Raw genomic sequence first — 19,275 nt, 5'->3', positions numbered from 1 at the left:
AGGCCCTGTCCCTGGGACCAGAGCAGAAAAAGCAGACCTCTTGAGGGAAAAGCAGGACAGAGGAACCTGAGTCCCCATTCTAGACCAGAGGGAGAGAGCTTCCTCTCCATTTCACTATGGGAGGAGCCCAAGGCAGTGACGTGCTGACTACCTCCTTTCCTGAGGGTTCCTCCAGCCTAGTCCTGGAACTTCTATCCACCCCACCTTCCAGGCCGCAGCTAAGCAGGAGCTGCCCCAGGGAGGCCTCGCTCCACAGGTGACTATTCTGGGATCTGGTCTGCCCCAGATGACCACAGCCCAGTGGTCACCAGCGGGGGCTCACCAGAAGATTCCACTTCCAAAGATCCAAAGAGGGGAAATAGAGTCCAAGGCTTTGTCCACACTGCGGTGGGGTTGGGTGGGGTTGGTTTATTTAATTTAGCCTCAAAGCTCAAAGAGAGGGGAGACTTAGATAGTTAGCCAGCTGTCACCAAGTACATCCAAGGGACACAAAAGATAGGAAGAACCAGCCTACAGACATTCAGACAGAAGGAGGTAAACTTTGTGCACCAGAAGCTTCCAACCTGTCCTTAATAAGGAGTTTCAGAGGATGTAGCTGCTGTCTCCTGGAAAAGAGCCCAATGCCTGGCTCTAGAGTCAATCTGCTCAGCTCCTTAAACAGGTGGAAATAAAGCAAATCTCAGAGAAGCTCCAGAGTGGTAACATTCTCCTTTGATCAGTAGGCAAAGAGGAGAGAGGACCTCCATCACCCACCCGGAAATCCCTCCCTCTTCCCCATTCTTGCTTCTCTTTCTTACTCCTCAAATGCAAGAGTGGTGCCACTCTATGGGTGTTACCACAGAGCAGCAACCAGGGAGGCTGTGTGGAAATGTTGCATCCACTCACCAGAACTCCCAGAGGATGCCCTGTCAATGTCCGAATCCTCCTCTAGACTCGGAAATTCTGCTACGCCAAACTCAGGCCTCGGATGTAGATTATTCCCTACACAACAGGACTTTGGGCTCAGTGGGTCTGCAATTTCTGAGTCAGAGTGCCAGGTGGGAAGAAGAGACCCTGAAGGGCCATGGAACCATTGCCTCCGTGTCCAGGCCCAGGCCCAGCTGTGGGAGCTATCCATGGGGCACCTGATTCCCCCTGCCCTTCCTGACCGCCACTGCCCTCTCCGGAGTGGGGGGGGGGGGGAAAGCAACATACAAACTCCCGCAGGCACCTGTACCTGGCTTCGGTCTTGGCACCTAGGGACCACCGCCCTGGCCCCGGGGAGTGCTCTCCAGCAGAGTCCTGTGGGGTGGCAATGGGATCATACATTTCTGCACCTCACTCAGTTCTTGAGGTCCCAGGCTCTCTGCCTCCTCTGCCCATCCCGAAGGGACTCCTTGGAGCCTGTCCCAGGAGAGGGAGTTGTGAGCAGCGGGTCTAGGTGACTTTGTCCTGACTATCTAAGGCTGAAAAAAAGGAAGGCAACCACCTGTCACGTCCCCGGAAGCCATACTGGGCTCGAGGCTGGTAAAGCTCTCTCTGCAGCCGGTGCAGGTGCGCGGGTCCGCTCGGAGAACGGCCTGCTCGGCGCGGGGACAGACTGGCTCAGGTGCACACCGGTGAGTGCACACGAAAGCTACCGGGGTCAGACCTCGAGGGTTCGGTGCAGCGGACCCGGCTGAGCGCGAACTTAGAGCCACAGTGACGTGTACAGGATGCTCCTGCACACACGCGTGGGCACCGGTATCTGCGGCCTCCCGTCTTAGCCCATCCGGTTCGCGTTTCACTCTCAGAAACACCCGCAGGCAAAAAGCTTGCAGTCTCCGGTGTAGGACTTGCGCTCCCCCCTGCGGCCCCGGGGCAAACCTCAAACCTCGCTCTCCCTGCGCCTCAGGCCCAGCTTCCACCCCATCCTCTGCCTCCCTAACTTAAAGACGTTGGTGCGGTCTGAACTCCCGAGTAGGTGAAAGGTGCTGGAGCCGCAGTACCAGGCCTGCTCCTGCCTGGTGCCCAGGGAAGAGTTTGGCAACAAGGCAGATCTGCGTGGATTTCGGGCTGTGCCAACTTTCTGGCTGTGTGGCTTTGGGCAAATGACTTAATTCCTCTGAGCCAGTCTTTGCACCTGCAAAGAGGGAAACTGATCCCTCCTAGGGAGAGCGCGTGTGTTGAGGTCCAAGCGTGTGTGCGGGGCACCGGGAGCACCAACGCTTGGCATGCCTGGCACGCGCTCGCTGCAAATGGAGTTCCCTGTGCGCGCCGCTGTGCAGCCGCGAGTGCGGCGGGAGAGAGCTGGCGGAGCGGCATCCCTCGGGGGTGGGATGTAGGTGGGGGCAGTGGGGGAGCCTCCGCGGCCCCCTCCGGGCCCTCGGCGCGCGTGCCATTGGCCCGGGCAGCCGGGTGGGCGGGAGGATGACATCAGCGGCAGGTTGGATTATAAAGGCGCGAGCGGAGCCGCGGGTTCAGAGCGCACCCAGCCGGCGCCGCGCAGCACTGGGACTCGCGCCCACACCGCAGCCCAGCCTGCCTGCTCCGCGCTCGCCTGCCCGTCTGCCCGCCGGCCCGTGCGCCCTCGCTGCCGCTGGTCTGCGCCCCTCGACCCCACCGGCACCATGCACCTCTCGCAGCTGCTGGCCTGCGCCCTGCTGCTCACGCTACTCTCGCTCCGGCCCTCCGAAGCCAAGCCCGGGGCGCCGCCGAAGGTGGGTGCTGTTGCATGGACATCGGGACTGTGAGGGGCCGTGGGAGGGCTGGGGGCCTAGGAGGCTGCAGCGCACGAGAGGGAGCAGAGGGCGCGAAGGCGGCCCTCTCCTCCGAGACGTGCACGGGTGCGAGCCGGGGAGCCCTCGACACCGCCTCGGGGGGCTGCATCCCCAGCCTCAGGAGAACGTCGACAGATGCGCAGCCCCTGCCCCACTGTGGCCAGCCCGGCAGGGCGCAAAGGACGGGAGGGCAAGGGCTCCCCGAAGGAGCCGACAAGGCGGCTGCGTGGCAGGTGGATGCAGGGCCGAGCCGTCCCGCGTCTGTGGGGGCGCGCTCGGGTCTCCGAAGGGACAAATCGCGCTGGCGGGGCGTCGGGCCAGAGCAGCAGGGGTCCCGCCAAGTACCTGGCGCTGCCGCCGGGCGTCCCTTCACCTGCCGGTCCTTTCCCTCGGACAGGTCCCGCGAACTCCGCCCGGGGAGGAGCTGGCCGAGCCCCAGGCTGCGGGGGGCGGTCAGAAGAAGGGCGACAAAACTCCCGGGGGCGGCGGCGCCAACCTCAAGGGCGACCGGTCGCGACTGCTCCGGGACCTGCGCGTGGACACCAAGTCGCGGGCCGCGTGGGTGCGCCTCCTGCATGAGCACCCCAACGCGCGCAAATACAAAGGAGGCAACAAGAAGGGTTTGTCCAAGGGCTGCTTCGGCCTCAAGCTGGACCGGATCGGCTCCATGAGCGGCTTGGGATGTTAGTGCGGCGACCCCTGGCGGCGGTGAGTACCACCAACCCGGCCCGGGGCCTGTGCGCACCGAGCTCCCCCGACCCCCGCCCGCAGCCCGGGCCTCCCGGATCCCCCGCGGCGCCCTTTGGAGGAGACCCAGGCGATCCCGGCACGAGCGAGCGTGTGCGCGCGAGCCATTTGCCCCCAACCCCATTATCGTCCCATTTTACAGATGAAAAAAGTGAGGGATAAAGCGGTTAGGGGACTTGGGCGAGGTCAGAAACGGCTCCACCCGGATGAGCCTCCTAACCTCCTCTAGAGAAGCCGACAGCTTGCATGGACACCGCGACTGTGAGGGGCCGTGGGAGGAGTGGGGTCCTGCTCACACCCGGACCCTGAGCAAACCAGCAGAACTGGTCCCAGTTGACCATTTGAGGGTATTGAGGGGAGACCGTGGGTTTGTGGGAGCAGAGAAGGAAGAGCATACGCACAAGCGGAGGGTAAGTTTACCTGCCAGCCCTGGATCGTGGTGCCCAGGCAGTAGGCAGCCCAGAGGTCAGGGCTCTTTCCCGGGACTAACTTGGACATACTTGGAAAAACACCTGCCCCTCCACAATAGAATAGCCCTCTGTTGGCATCACCAGGATGCCCTTCTGCCCCAAAGCTTTCTAATTCTTACCCCTTCTCTAACCTGCCGCTATGAGCAAACTGGTCTGTCCAGGGTCCTGATGCTGCTTGCTGCCTTCGTGACTTCAGGATAGAACCCTGGTGTTTGTGGCACTATTTCAGGGCAGGGAAAAAGACTAAAATACATCTCTCTCTCTTTTTTTTTTTTTTTTTCCTTTTTGCCCCAACCTGGACCTCAGCATGTCCCAAATTGAGCTCCTCCCCAGCTTCCCACCTCCATCATGCCTGGGCCCCTCCACTAGGGCTGGAAACCCCTGTGCTACCTTCAGCCCCTGCCAGCATCCTGGCAGTGTGGCAAAGATGGTCCCCGCCTCCGCCCTCCTGTCCACTCCTGCTGCCCTTCAGTTCCCATGGAAATACAGAGCCCACCTCTGAAGTTCACATTTAAGAACTGACTCTGGTTTTCAACCTTTCCCTGAAGCCTGGCTGCTGCCATCCTTGGTCCCACAGCCTATCTATCCCACTCCAAGACCACGGGCAAGCCGTTCTCTTGCCCAAGAAGCCCTGTCAGTGTCCACACTGTCTTCCCCCAGAGGGCAATGAGTGTGCCCCTCTTTGGAGCTCTCCAGGACATTGCCTCAGCACAGAACACTTTTCATCTGAACCATTGTTGTTTGGGAACCTATTTACCTCCTCCAAATTAACTCATGAGCAGCTTGAGGGCCAAGTGCCTGCCTAAGGTGATCTGGGACTGACAGCACTCCCACAAGAGGCTTTTAAAAATGTTTGTCGATGGCCAGAGAAACATGCCCCACCCAGCTCAGGGGCACTCCTCTCCCACCTGCCTTGGGTTTTTCCTCCGTGCAGCCAGACTTGACTGGGCTGCGTGCTCCTCCCCATTTCTGCAGGAGTTTCGTTTGTCTGAGATCTTGACTCACCCCTGCACAGGAAGAGATGATTCTGGGACAGGGGTCCTGGCCTTTAGTAGCTTCCATGGTAATGGCTTGGCTCTCTTCTGTCCTATGGAAATAATGGAGAGATGGGGTCACATTTTCAGTTCACATTGTGATTTAAACATCAACCTCCAACTTTAGAATCTAAATAAATGTTATTCAATGGGTTAGCAGGAGGCAAGACAAGGAAGGGGGTCTTCACAGTGCCCGGCATGCACGTCCCCATAGTCTCCTTGTTCTTGGGTGTGGCCATCTGTGGGTACCAGGTGATGGCCCAGCGAGTGGGGAGGTAGTAGGCAGGAGGCCAGATTGCTAAGACATCTCAGCCCCTTTGACTAGGAGTTGACTTCACTCAGGAGTTGACTTTGGCTCTTAGCAGTCACCATAATGACTGTCGCTGATGGTTACAGTCTTGGTTATAAAATTCTAATGATAGAGACAAGGTGTGGCCAATGCCTGAATGAACACCTTGCCCCTGAGCCCCAGGGACATCACAGACATCTATCATCTGTTTAAACACATGGGACAGCCAGACATGGGAGTTCATCAAGGCCTGGGGTCCTTCTGCGTGTGCTGTCCTCTGGGAAGGCACCACACCATCCGAGGAGGACCCCTCTCTCAGGCCCCAGGGCACCCACACGCCCATTAGCAGAGAGCTAGTAGAGCCCTCATCAAAGGACTCTTGACTCTCAACCCAGCCCAGCATGACCATTCAGTGCCCCAGGACTGGCGTGGGACCCTGCTTCCCCTGCGTCTGAAGAGGACCCTTCCTGCGGCAAAGCGAGCTGGAGAAGGAAGTGCTATTTAATGAGGGGCATCAGTGACCCAGACACCTTGCCGCTGCCCAGTGTGTGGCCCCCTCTTGAATCTTCCAGCCGGCCCCAGGAGGTGGCTATTATCCCATTTTATGGGTGAGGAAAGAGATACTCAAAGCTATCCAGGGCTGTCCAGGAAGTTAATGTCAGAGTTGGGATTTGAGCCCAGAATTCCCAGCTCCTCGGATGTTTGCCTTCCCCTCCCCTCTGCTGAGGCCAACACCTCACTGAGGGTTTGGGCATTTCCACTCGCTTTTCCTCACCAAGTGCCAAGGGCAAGGTCTGCAGGGAGACTGAGGGGGAGGAGGGCTGGCAGGCAGTCTGATTCCACCTGTGCTGGGGCAGAAGGTGCCAAGGACACAGCAGGCAACGAGGTGAGAGCCAGAGAAGCAGCCCCCTCCCACCCCCAGACGGCTTTGTCAGGCCCAGTAGGCCAAGGTGGGCCTGGGCCATGCTTCATGCTGCTGTGGGAAAGGGGCTGTCCTGTGGGCTGGGCTTTCTCAGCTAAGGGGCCAGAACTGAGTGTCCCATGTCCCCTCTGTGTTGCAGGATCGGGAACTTGCTCCGTTTTGCTGAGGTCATTCTTGGTCATCAGCCTCACAGCATCTGGAAGCACCTCCAACGCAATGTGGCTTTTACATTTCTTTTTTTTTTTTTTCCTGGTACTGGGAATACACAACACCAGCTGTTTTATTATTATTTGGGAAGGGGGATATGATTTTCTTGTTTGGGTTTTTTTTTTTTTGAAAATGAAAAAATAAAAAGTTATATATTATATATATATTATATACATGCAACACACACCTACACGAACGTGATGACAAGGGACAGTTTTTAAGAGACTGACAAGACCAGCTGTAAAACATTGCTGTTTGTAAATTCATGTCATGCATAAATGTATTTATGTTGTAAAGCTATTTATATTGTTTATAAAGAGATATTTATAAAAATTTTATTTATGTAACTAAATGAAAGAAGTCAATCATTGTAATGTTTTTGTCTTAACTAGTGGAAAATGTAAAAAAAAAAAGTCATTCCATGAACATCTTGAAAACTGTCTTTATTTACTTATTGCATTTATTTTTTAGATGTGTCTGAGGAAGAGGGAGAATGTGAAGACAAGGGTTTTGCCTCTAAGTAGATCTAACAGCCAGGATTTGTTTGTATCAGAATCCCCTGGGGATCTTGGGGCACCTGCGTGGGTCAGTCGATTAAGTAACTGCCTTTGGCTCATCCTAGGGTCCTGGGATCAAGCCCCAAGTCAGGCTCCCTGCTCAGCGGGGAGTCTGCTTCTCCCTCTGCCTCTGCTCTTACTCTCTTCCCTCTCTCAAATCAATCAATCAATAAATAAATAAATAAAATCTTTGGGGGGAAAAAAAGATCCTGGGGATCTTGCTAAAAATACAGTCTCCTGGCGCCACCAACATCCTGATTGACTGAATCTGAGTCTTCCAGATAGGATACAACTCACCATGTGCATTTTATCTCCAGTGATTCAGACCAGTTTGGCCAAATTGAGAAACTCTGCTTAGGGCACTTCACAGCTGGGAAGTCAGATGCCGTGAATTAAATTAAAATGGAGTTTAGCTGACTGAGGGTCTTCTAATTCTACTCCATCTTCTCTCTGTTGTTAGAGGACAGAAAGCACTGGAAGCTTCCCTTCTGTTTGGGGGAGGGTGGGATTTAGGTTTCTGTGTAGCCTGCAGAGTTGGTCAGGTTGCCTTGTGAACCTTAGTACACAAATGAAAACAGTGGGTAGTTTTAACTCAGAGTGAATGTCACGGTCAACAAGGACCGGAGGCCAAGGACCTCAGAAAGAACGAGAAGGTATTAGCTTTCATGTTGGCCACGTGCTGTGCTTTGCCAGGGGTTGTGCTGTTTCTTTTCACTTGAAGCTACTAACAATTATGATTCCAATGCCCCGTGGAGCCTGAATGTGAAATTATGAATATTTAGAATCTCTTTTCCTGAAAACTGCAAGAAAATAAAATAACTCCGAAATAATCTCACCATCCTTGGCATGGCAGCAGCTTCCGTCTGTCTTCTGTCCCCTTGGTGAAAGCGTGGCCCCGAGGTCACAGGTCAGCAGGCTGGGCTGAGCGGTTCCCAAGGAACACCGGGAGGTGCGGGAGGTGACCACGGCACCTGGCCTTTCTGCGGGCATCTGAGCTCCGTGGCCTTTCTTCCCTCCAGCTGCAGGCTTTCAGGTCAACCCAGGGACCTCGCCCAGGTGAGAAAGCTGCTTTAAAAAAAAAAAAAAAAGATTTTATTCATTTATTCATGAAAGATGCAGAGAGAGGCAGAGACATAAGCAGAGGGAGAAGCAGGCTCCCTCTGGGGAGCCTGATGAGGGCTCGATCCCAGATCCCCAGGATCACCCAGGTGCCCCAAGAAAACTGTTTTTAAGACAGGTTCCAGCTGGGGAAGGTTAGGGCCCTTCCCACCCTGCTCAGGGGACGGCTAGGCACCCTTCTTTGGGCATAATCATCTTCCTCGGCCTCACCCCATCTCCGTGGCTCAGAACTCAGGTGCCTGTGTCAATGCAGGTGAGGGGTCCCAGCGCTCGGGCTTCTCCAGTGCCTCGGCTCCCTGTGCTGTCTGCGGACCCCCCACAGGGGGACACTGAGGGGGTTGCAAAAGCAGGGGGAACAGAAAGGCAGGGGGTTCACAGTGGGCTTTGCTGGTGGCGAGGCAGGCACATCTCCCCTAAGCCCCAAGACACGAGGATGAAGAATTCTGGGATTCAGGGAGTCCCCAAGCTACAGGCTTTCCCTGCCGAGCTTCTCTGGAGGGCCAGTAAGCCTCCAGCCCACGGGCCGAGCTACCCCGCCAAGCAGCTCTCACCGCATGAATTAGCCCGCAAAGAACACGCACGATTCTGTTGTCAACTTCAGTCCCCACCGGGTGGAAGCCAGTCTCTCAGCCTGCGGACTTAGGATGTTTCTATCCACCTGAAGCCCTGTGGCTGCTTCCCCAGTAGGAATTTCTGCTGAAAAGCCAAGACGGATTAGACAAATATTCCATAAATAACAGTTTTGAAATCTCCAGGGGTTCCCCAGATGGTATTCCTAAGAGCTTCCAATCCTCCCGTCTGTGTCTTGGTCTCCCCCTTCTCCATAAGCACCTCGCCTCCAAAGCTGCCTGGGGAACCTGCAGCTTCTGTCCCATTTGGGGTGACCACAACAGCCAGGACTACCTGGCAGGAAGGGCCCCAGAGAGATCCCATCCCTGCACCTACCATGAAGGTGATGGAAGCAGGCAGGTCCTCGGCCAGGCACATGGTTCCCGGAGTCTACCCCCCCAACACACACACACCCAAGCCGTGGGAGGTCCTTCCATGACAGCCACAACCCCAGAGGAGTGATTCAAAATGGGCTGCACAGGATCCAGGGGCCCCCAGGGGTGATCAGAGAGGCGACAATGTCTGGACAGGCTCAGAGCCTGATAAGGGGCAGACAGAGGAGCATTCCCTCTCAGGGACCATGTGAGGGGGAGGGAGCCACAGTCGGGCCCATCACAAATGGAATTTGACCCAGACGGTTGCATGAAGAGGCTTCACTGAAGGGACTGCTTACAGAGGTGTGGGCAGCTGCCACCAAGGAGCTGAGGGAAGCCAGTTTCTCCCCGGGGATGAAGGGAGGACACTGTCTCCGAGTTGGAGCTGGGTGGAGGGTTCGTCCCACGGGAGCTGTGCCATGGTGCAGGACATGCCACCAAAACATAAGTGATGAGGGAGGAATAGCCCAACTTCTCTCTCTCCTCCTTCTCCCATCTCTGCTGGTGCCTCACGGGCCACAGGCTGAGGCTGGAGGTGTTTCTCTCTCTGGCACCTTATAAAGGTGAGTACTTCCTGATTCCGGCATCCCATTGTCCATCAGCCACTCTTGGGGGGCTGCAAGCTTGGGTCCTCATCTACACCTCCCTGTAGATGTGGCCCTCTCCAAAAATAGCTCTGAAGCCAGGACCTATTTGCCAACAAAGTATATTCAGATTTTCGAGGGGCAGAAGTTTATCTCTTCCATTCACGGTTTTCCCTTTTTCATGGTCCCAGGACACAGGCTCTTCGTGAATTCCACTATTTTGCTATCTTCTGATCTGCATATTTTTGCTCGTATATATTTTTAACTTAATAATTTATTTATATTGGTTTCCTTAACAATTCTCTGTACCTTTCCCAAGGTTGAACATTGTTGTTGAACATTTATTTCTGAGTGTGGCTGTATTCATATGTCCAAATTTTGATATATGGTGTTCTGACTTTTATTGTCTCAATGGTCTGTTGACTTGATTTTTTTTCCTGATAATTTCAAGTGGGATTTAATTTTTCCTTAATTTATATTAGCTTTAATTTTACTGAGGTTAGACTCAGTGCTTATACACTTTCTGCTTTATTACATTTTTCATTCTTGTCCTCAGCTTTTTTCCCCAGATTTTATTTATTCATAAGAGATACACAGAGGCAGAGACATAGGTAGACGGAGAAGCAGGTTCCTCACAGGGAGCCCGATATGGGACTGATCCCGGGACCCCAGGATCACACCCTGAAGACGAAAGCAGGTGCTTGACCACTGAGCCACCCAGGCATCCCTTATAATCAGTTTTGTAACAGTTCATGGATACTTTAAAAGTAAGATCAATACGTTTTCACCGTTTTCACCATTCAAACTTCTGTAAGCATTTAATCCATTTTGTTTCTTATGTGACTATGTTCAAATCTTCCTGTCCTCTATTGATTTACTGAAGACTAATTAATCATGATGTTGGAAAAATGCACTGTAATTGGAAGGGGGGCTCTATTTATCTTTATATTTTAACAGTTATATGGTTTTTATTTATTTAGCACATAAAGATTCAGTATTAGTATATATATTAGGATATGTGAGGTTAGGCTGTGGTAACAAAAACCTCCAAATTTCAGTGGGTTAAAATAAAGATTTGTTTCTTGCTTGTACAGAGTCTACTGTGGGTCTGGGCAGAGCCCTCCAAGACAGCTCCTTACCAAACGAAGGCTGAGCGTTGCACCTCCAAATAAGAGTAGGTCTCCACCATGTGGAGAGGGGTGCAGAAGCAGTATGTTGGGAGGTCACATGTCCAGCACTTCTACCAGGAGGTGATGCACTCACATTTAATTGGCCAAAGCAAGTCATGCAGCCACACCTTACTTTGAAGATCCTCCCTGGTGCCTGGAAATGGAGGAGACCTACCCTCCCGGAAACAGAAGTGTACTTGGACTCATATGCAGGCAGTTGCCACTTAAGGACTTCCTACATTGTGTGCCCTGTACCTCTTAGTAAATTCTACTTTATCTGATATGAACATTACACCAGTCCTACTTTATTTTTATTTGTGCTTGATATCTTTGTCCAAGCTCTGATTCTTCCCCTTGCTGTGTATTTTTTATTTTATTTATTTATTTATTTATTTATTTATTTATTTATTTATTTATTTATATTACATATATTACATAAAATATATGTAATTGGAGACACTTTGCATTTAATAAGGAAACTAGATTGTTCACATTTGCTGTCATTATTGCTTATCCTTGAGCCAACTTCCTCATCTGAAATTTACTTTGTGTTTTTAAGGTTCTTGAATTTTTCTTTTTTGTTGTTCCTTTACGTTTAATTTTTTTCCCTCTAGACTGTTTGGCTTGCTTTTATCTTCTGCAATGATTTGGAAAGTAGACATCCTGTTTTTAATTCTTTTAGTGGTTCCACTTATTTTTTTCATGGAAATTATTAAACCCACATTTATATTATTATCAAAATCAAAATCATAAACAATCACTTCAGACTCCTTCACAAGAGAGACAAAGAACTCAGCCCATTTGTTTTTTCCCTGGTCTCCTCTGTCTCCTTATGTCTCCATTTACATAAGTTAAGGGCACTCTCCTTAACTGGATCATTAAAACCAGCAAAAACATTCTTCAAAATTCCTTCAGCTTTCTATTTGTTGCTCCATTGCAATAAGATATTTAGACCTTTGACCCTAATCCTCTTCCCCAGATGGGGTCCCATTGCACACTACTTCTTTCCCTGGGTGGGCCTCTCTGTCCACTGCCTGTCCATCTCCACGGCAGGGGGGAGGTGGGGGGAGGCACCCTCCTGCAGGTCTGAGGTTTCAATTTCAGCCCCAGGGTATGGTGTGGTGTGTGTGTGTGTGTGTGTGTGTATATGTTGTGTGTGGGGTGTGTGGTATAGTGTGTGTTTATGCTATGTAGGGATGTGTGTGTGGTATCTGTGTATGATGTACGTGTAGGATGTGTGTGTACGTATATTGAGGGGTGTATGATGTGTGTTGTGGGACGTGTGGTGTGTGTGTGTGTGTGGTGTGGGTGTATGGTGTAGTGTGTGTTTATGTTGTGTGGGGATGTGTGAGGTGTGTGTGTGTAGGATGCATGTGTAGGATGTGTGTGTATGTATATTGGGGGTGTATGGGGTGTATGTGTGTGTGCACGTCGTGTGTCTGTGCAGTGCACGTGTGTATGGTGTGTGTGCGTGCATGTGTATGGGGGCGTTTAGGGGGCTGCGCATCATACCGGCCAGTACAGTGCGCTTCCCGCCCAGAGTTTGCCAACCCCTTGCTTTCCTGAGCGCTGCATTCCCGAGAGGAACGCGCAGCTGCTGCGCATCGCTCCTCTGGCCGCAGACCTGCAGATCCGGAGCTGGACAGACTTGTCATCTCCCGGGCTGGCCGGCTCCCCAAGGCCTCTCTAGAGGCCTTCACCCCCTTTGTTCAATCTGCTGGGGAGGCCCGAGGAGCTCCGGGTGCGAGCAGGACAAAACGAGGTTCCAGGGGTCCTGTTGGTCCAGTTGAGCCGGGTCAGAGAAGGCGCCCTGCACCCGCATGGACACCAGGGGCGCCACAGCTCTGGGCTCATCAGCCCCGCGCCCGGCGCAGGCCAGTGCAGGGCATCAAGGCGCCTCGTGCAGCACGTGCGAACTGGGACAGGGACCTCCGGCCTGGGGGTTCAGGGTGAGAAGGGGGACCCGGGCTGCGCCTTGAGCCCTGAGCCCTGGGAAGCACTATGGGACTCCCTCTCCTGGCTGGGTGCTCAGGTGGTCAGAACTGTGGGCTCAGTGCACACATCCTCCCCTGCTGCTCATTGCCCAGCTCTGGTGTGAATTCTGAGTGTGAGCAGAGAGCAAGTCCGGCAGCCCACAGCAGCAGCCTCCTGGGTGCACGCCACCCAAAACAGATGGGGCTGCAGGAGAGATGCCCAAGCTGCTCAGGATTTACCTCCATCTCGCTCTGTGAAGTAGCTCAAATTTGTGAGCTCATGCACCCCATCAGTAAAACCTTGGGTATCTTATTTATTTGTACATTAAATACAAGCACTTCTGTGTTAATAAAATTATAAGATTGTGTATATATATATACTTTCTTGCTAGGCCCACATTCCCATATAAAGTGCACTAGCCCTATGAGCCCTCAGCACCTCTCCGTGGAAGGCCTGGTGGGTGAGGTGAGACAAGATGGAAGGAATGGTGTCAGCTCCTGCATGATCCATGATCCGTGGGAGTGGGGGAGACAGGACCTAAGCTCAAGGAGAAGGTTTAGATCATTTTTTGAAGCTGAGGATGCAGTGACATCTGGCAGGATGTTTACCAAATGGTGACGGCTATTATCTCTAGATGAGGGATTTCAGGTGGCTCTCTTTATTTTTTTGTAGTTTTTGCTTGAACTTGTATTTTATGTAATGAAGAGGTAGTATGCATATGTATGTGTGTATATATATATATATGCATATACATTTGCATGCATGTAGATGGGTACATATGTACACGGACACATGGACATACACACGCACATGTTCGTAGCAGCATTATTCATAGTAACCAGCAAATAGAAACTACCCAAATGTCCATCAGCTGGGGGATGCATAAGTAAAAATGGTATACCCATTCAATGGAATATCATTCATCTGTAAAGGATGACAATGACACATGCTTATAACATAAATGAAACTTAAAAACATAAGGCTAAGGGGGCACCTGGGTGGCTCAGTAGTTGTGTATCTGCCTTTGGCTCAGGTCGTGATCCCGGGGTCCTGGGATGGAGTCTCACATTGGGTTCCCTGCAGGAAGCCTGCTTTTCCCTCTGCCTGTGTCTCTGCCTCTCTCTGTGTGTCTCTCATGAATAAAGAAATAAAATCTTTAAAATAAATAAATGGGAAAAGTATAGGGTATGTGACCTAGATCTCAATAAGTTGGTTATTTAAAAAACAATAAGGTTATTTCAAAATGGAGAAGAGTTTCAGAAACCTCAAGAAAGAAAACTCTTAGAATAAATCACGTGCTCAGAACCCATCCCTGTGCTTGACTGGAACTCTCGCAGGAGTAGGGTCTCCCAGGCTGCATGCAGAGCTGGTGCACCAGCCCAGATGTTGGGTGGCCAGATCACCTTGCCTGGCCTCAGTTGGGAGGCTCAGGTGGTGACACACAGCATCCTCCTCGAGAAAAAGTGAGCAATCTAGTCCTGCCTTGTGAGGCAGCTGCAAGGACGCAGGACATGATGCACGTAAGGGTCCTTGCTCTGTGCCTCCCCAGAGGGAGTGCCATGGTGTTCCCCTACCAGAGTGCTCAGGCTTCCTGGACAATGACTGAAACCTCAGTCACAGTAACAGAGATACCTGAATTACCTTGGCCTGCAGATTCAGGCCACCCCTTTGTTGTCACCCCCATTTTCAGGGAGACTCCAGAGGCACCACACACTGTCTTCTCTTTCCCTCTAGGCTGACAGCCAATGGCTCAGAAGCCCAAGAGGACATTGCCCACCATGGCCACGCAGTCATTGCCCCCCCAGAGATCCTACTCTGCTGATCACAGAAACTCCCCACAGGAGCCCACGAGCTCTCCGGGTGCCCATGTCTGGAGGTGGGCTGAGGGAGACTCCGTGTTCCTACTGGACCAAATCCACAGTCTCTCTGAACTGCTCCTTCAGCTCCTGCCAGGAGCCATTTTGGCCTCTGGGCCTTGAACTCAATCCATGTGGGTGAGGGAGGGGCAGAGGCTGAAGGTGGCAGATGGCCCCAGGCCATCCCCTCCTTCCTCATCACACTGTATGTTCATCTTTTATGTTATCCTGACAGCCCACCCAACACCTCCCGCACTCCCCCCAAACTATTTCTTCCTCCCTCAGCCAAACCCAAAAGTCATCGTGCTTGTCAACGTCTACTAATAGATGACCAGAAAGGTCATTAGCTTCCAGGCCCGTAAAATTAACCCCATTTGGGCAGAGCCAAAATACTCTGTGATCCCCACACTCCCCCCACCCCCTGCCAAGTGGTTGCAAGTTCTTCAAGGGCAAGGATGGAGCCTTTCTCATTTCAATGTTCCCAGAATCTCACCCGGTTACTGACATGTCAGAGATGCTCAACCAAAGTTTGTGGAAGCCAAGGGCAAGCTGAAGGTTGGGGCGCTGATCCCTGCCAATGGGAAGCTGGGTAACTCTCATGAGTGAGACCCCCCTGGCTGCTCACACAAGGCCCCAGGATGGTCTCAGAGACAAAGAGCACTCGCATTGAAGGCACGTGATAAAGGAGAGGTGCCTCCCAGAAGTGCTCCCTCTCAGCACTGGTTTCCTCTCCGCACATCTCTGCTCAAAAGCAACAAAAATAGCCACTCACTCTCCACCAATGCCACCATCAAAGTTTTAAGACTTCCTTTATGACTATGCAAAGCCCGCTCTCCCTGGTTTACTGCTTCCACCTGTCTTCTGGGAACATTCCCACTCTGTGGTCTCTTCCTGTCACAGGAAAGTCTCTCTGACCCTCTACAGTTAAGACAAACATCTTAGGATCTGTGTGGTTAAGCAAGTATCTCTGCCCCTCCAAGCCTTGGTTTCTTATTAGCAAAGCGGGGCTAATATCTAATTCAGAGGGTTATGGGGAGGATTGGAGGCCCCAGTAAGTCTTCACTGTTGGCACAGTTAATAATAAATAGTAAGAACAGTAAGCTGTGCATGGGCTACTCTGGCAAACTGCATTGAACGCAGGGGTGAATATGAAGTTTTTCCTAGGTTACAATTATTCCAAGCAAAACCATATTTCATAGAAACAGAATTTTATCATATTCTATTTTTTAAGATTTTATTTATTTATTTGAGAGAGAGAGAGCATGAGAGGGCAAAGGGGCCGAGGGAGGGCGACAAGTAGACTCCCTGCTGGGTGAGGAGCCCAATGTGGAGCTCGATCCCAGGACCCTTGAGATCAGGATCTGTGCTGAAGGCAGCTGCTTAACCGAATGAGCCAACCAGGCACCCCAGACAGAATTTTAAAGAAAAGACCTGCAATCATCCAGGTAGAGAGGTTTTAAGTCATCTTATGCAGAAGCAAAGATCATCAAGCCTGCCTTCCAGGAACACCCTGGATCTGACCACTCCTTGCCAGTCTTCTGCTCCCAGCCTGATCCCCCATGCATCTCACACGGGGACAGGCAGCAGAGACTCCCAGGGGCTTCCTGCATGCACCTGCTCTTCCCCCCTCTCTTCCCCATGTGCAAACCAAGTGACCATTCCCAGCCCAGGGCTCTGCACTTGCTGCTGGGCAGTCACGTCCCCAGGTATTCTCACGGTGCGTTCACTTATTCGGATGGCTGCTCAAATGCCAACTCCTCAGACAGGCCTTCCCTGACCATCATATCTGGGATACCTTCCCACTTTACGGCCCCACACACTGGTTACCCTCTTGCCCCACTTCGTTCTTCTTCTGACATTTCTATTATGAGCTTCCATGTTTAGTGCTTGCCCTTTTTCACTAGAATATAAATTCAGCAGGGGCAAGACTCTGTCTTGTTTACACCGAAAGTCCATCGTCTAGACTCTAAAATACAGTAAGTGCTCAATAAATATTTGTCAGATGAATAAACCATCATGTTTACAGCCCAATCCTGGGTAACTGCTCAGTTGCAAGCAAGTTTAAAAAACACATAAGTTAACGGAAGTGACTTTCAGCCAGTTCGGAAAATACAATCTGTCTTTTAAAATATACAAACTATAATGAGCTATCACTTCACACCTGTCAGAGCGGCTAAAATCAACAACATAAGAAACAACAGGGGCTGGTGAGGATGTGCAGAAAAAGGAAACTTCGTGTGCTGTTGGTGGGAACGGACGCTGGCGCAGCCACTGTGGAGAACAGTATGGAGGTTCCTCCAAAAGTCAAAAATAGGACTATTCTACAATCCAGTAATCGCACACAATTACTGGGTATTTACTCCAAAAATATGAATTCAAAGGGATCCGTGCACCCCTATGTTTACAGCAGCATTATTTACAACAGCCAAATTATGGAAGCAGCCCAAGTGTCCATTGATGGATGAATGGATAAAGAAGATGTGGCCTATTTATAATGGAATATTACTCAGCCATAAGAAAGAATGAAATCTTGCCATTTGCAATGACGTGGATGGAGCTAGAGAGTATCATGCTAAGTGAAATGAGTCTGTCAGAGAAAGACAAACATCATATGATTTCTCTCATAATGTGGAATTGAAGAAACAATACAAACAAGCAAAGAGGAAAAAAATAAGACACAGATCAAGAAATGGATCTTTTTTCTTAAGATTTATGTATTTATTATTCGAGAGAGTGTGTGTGAGCAAGTGGGGTGGGGGGTAGGGAGAGGGAGAGAGAATCTCAAGCAGGCTCCAGGCTTAGTGCAGAGCCTATGCAGGGTTCGGTCACACGCCCCTGGGATCATGACCTCAGTTGAAATCAGGAGTCGAAAAAAAATTTTTTTTAATTAAATAAATAAATAAATAAATAAATAAATAAATAAGAAATCAGGAGTCGGAGGCCTAACCGACTGAACCACCTGGCACCCCAAACAAACTGACGTTTCCCAGAGGGGTGAGAGTGGGGGAGAGGGGTGATATAGGTGATGGGGATTAATATAACACTGTTTGTTAACTAACTAGAATTAAAATAAAAACTATCGTTTTAAAGATTGTATTTATTTATTTATTTATTTATTTGAGAGAGAGTGATAGCCAGAGAGAATGGGAGCAGGGAGGAGGGACAGAGGAAGAAGCAGGCTCCCCACCAAGCACAGAGTCCCACTTGGGGCTCGATGCCAGGATGCCAGGATCGTGACCTGAGCTAAAGGCAGATGCTTAACCAACTGAGCCACCCGGGTACCCCAAAATAAAAACTTTAAATAAATAAAATGTACCTCTTATTAAAACTCCTGCAAAGCCCTGTGAACAGGAAGAGCAGTGTGGGTATATCAGAAAGGTGTCTGAGGTCTGAACTGCTCCCAGGAAAGGGAACTCAGGGCTGTGAAGAAGAAAGTCCAATGCTCCAGGGAGGCAGCAGAAAGATGGATCCCCCAAGTCATTCCTGGATCTCTGTGTTGTTTGTTTGTTTGTTTGTTTGTTTGTTTGTTTAGAGAGGGAAAAAGTGCGAGTGCAGGGACAGGTGGAAGGGTGGGGTGAGTGTGCTGCAGAGGGAGAGAGAATCTCAGGCAGGCTCCACGCTCAGCACGGAGCCCGACTTGGGGCTCGATTCCACAGCCCTGAGATCATGAGCTGAGCCAAACTCAGGAGTCCGACAGGTCACGACTGAGCCAGCCAGGTGGCCCTGGGCCCCTGTGCTTCTACGGGAAGCTCTCAAGAAGGCCCTCAGGTCACCGCCAACACAGCCTTCCCTGCCTGAAGTGCACTGTTCTGAAGGCAAATTCAAAGCCCCTTTGATGCTAAAGCTGCAGCCAAACACTGTGTTGGGGGCGGGTGGGGGCGGTGCAGGGAGGAGAGAAGCAAATAATTGGGTCTATTATAACTTTCATTTAAAAAAAAATCAATGGGATGGTGGCTACATTTGTCAAAGTCCATTGAACTATCGAACACTTCCGATGAGTACACTTACATGTAAATTGTACCTCAGTATGACTGATTGGAAAATAACAAGAAAAAAACCAGAGGGTGGGGAGAGAAAAGTCACTGGTGACCGCCAGGCTCTCAGCCCAGGGGACCTTCCCCTGCGGGTAAGAAGTCAGGGCTTCAGGAAGAGCAGAAGGACAGAATGGGCCACCGTGAAGCTGTATCTTGCTTTTTATGGAATATAAACTTTTATTAGGAGGTGATCTTTGTTGCTGAGCCCAATGCTTCAAGTTTCTTCGCATTCCAGATGAAACAAGCACTATCACGCAAGCTCCACCACCACCCAAAACACTGGGTCCTCCGTTAAGCAAGGATAGAACGACAGTACGATTTGGTCCCAACATGGTGACATTTAAGATTAGCCAGCAATTCCCAACATAGTGACAGTCATTCTTTAATCAAAAAAAAAAAAAGTCTGGGCAAGTTTTTTTTTTTCCTTTTTTTTTTTTTTTTTTTTTTTTTGGGCAAGTCTTAATATCCTTGCTAGTCTTTGGGAAGCTGAAAAGCAGCCAAGAGGGAAACCACAGCCCACTGGTGCCCTCTGGTGGGAAAGTGGCAGGACTGCATGGAATTGCAAAAGCCCCCGGAGCTCACCTCACCCCCA

The 19,275-nt window shown here is 51.0% G+C and overlaps 1 protein-coding gene and 1 long non-coding RNA gene across 2 annotated transcripts; one reads left to right on the top strand and one right to left on the bottom strand.

Moving 5' to 3' along the window:
* Positions 1 to 778: 778 nt before the first annotated feature.
* LOC144296544 (uncharacterized) lies at positions 779 to 1,508 on the bottom strand. Its single transcript, XR_013363639.1, has 3 exons — positions 1,469 to 1,508; positions 1,217 to 1,281; positions 779 to 981 (listed from the first exon to the last, which is right to left on the bottom strand). It is a non-coding gene; the product is annotated as an uncharacterized LOC144296544 (long non-coding RNA).
* An 897-nt stretch (positions 1,509 to 2,405) lies between these two features.
* On the top strand, positions 2,406 to 6,833 carry NPPC (natriuretic peptide C). Its single transcript, XM_077869669.1, has 3 exons — positions 2,406 to 2,678; positions 3,136 to 3,446; positions 6,340 to 6,833. Exons 1-2 carry the CDS (start codon positions 2,589 to 2,591, stop codon positions 3,424 to 3,426), a joined length of 381 nt encoding a protein of 126 aa, XP_077725795.1. The 5' UTR covers positions 2,406 to 2,588; the 3' UTR covers positions 3,427 to 3,446; positions 6,340 to 6,833.
* Positions 6,834 to 19,275: the final 12,442 nt, after the last annotated feature.

This window comes from Canis aureus, chromosome 24 (assembly GCF_053574225.1).
Source record: "Canis aureus isolate CA01 chromosome 24, VMU_Caureus_v.1.0, whole genome shotgun sequence".
NCBI lineage: Eukaryota > Metazoa > Chordata > Mammalia > Carnivora > Canidae > Canis > Canis aureus.
Note: the sequence above shows the minus strand (reverse complement) of the source record. Positions and strands in the feature narration are given on the sequence as shown.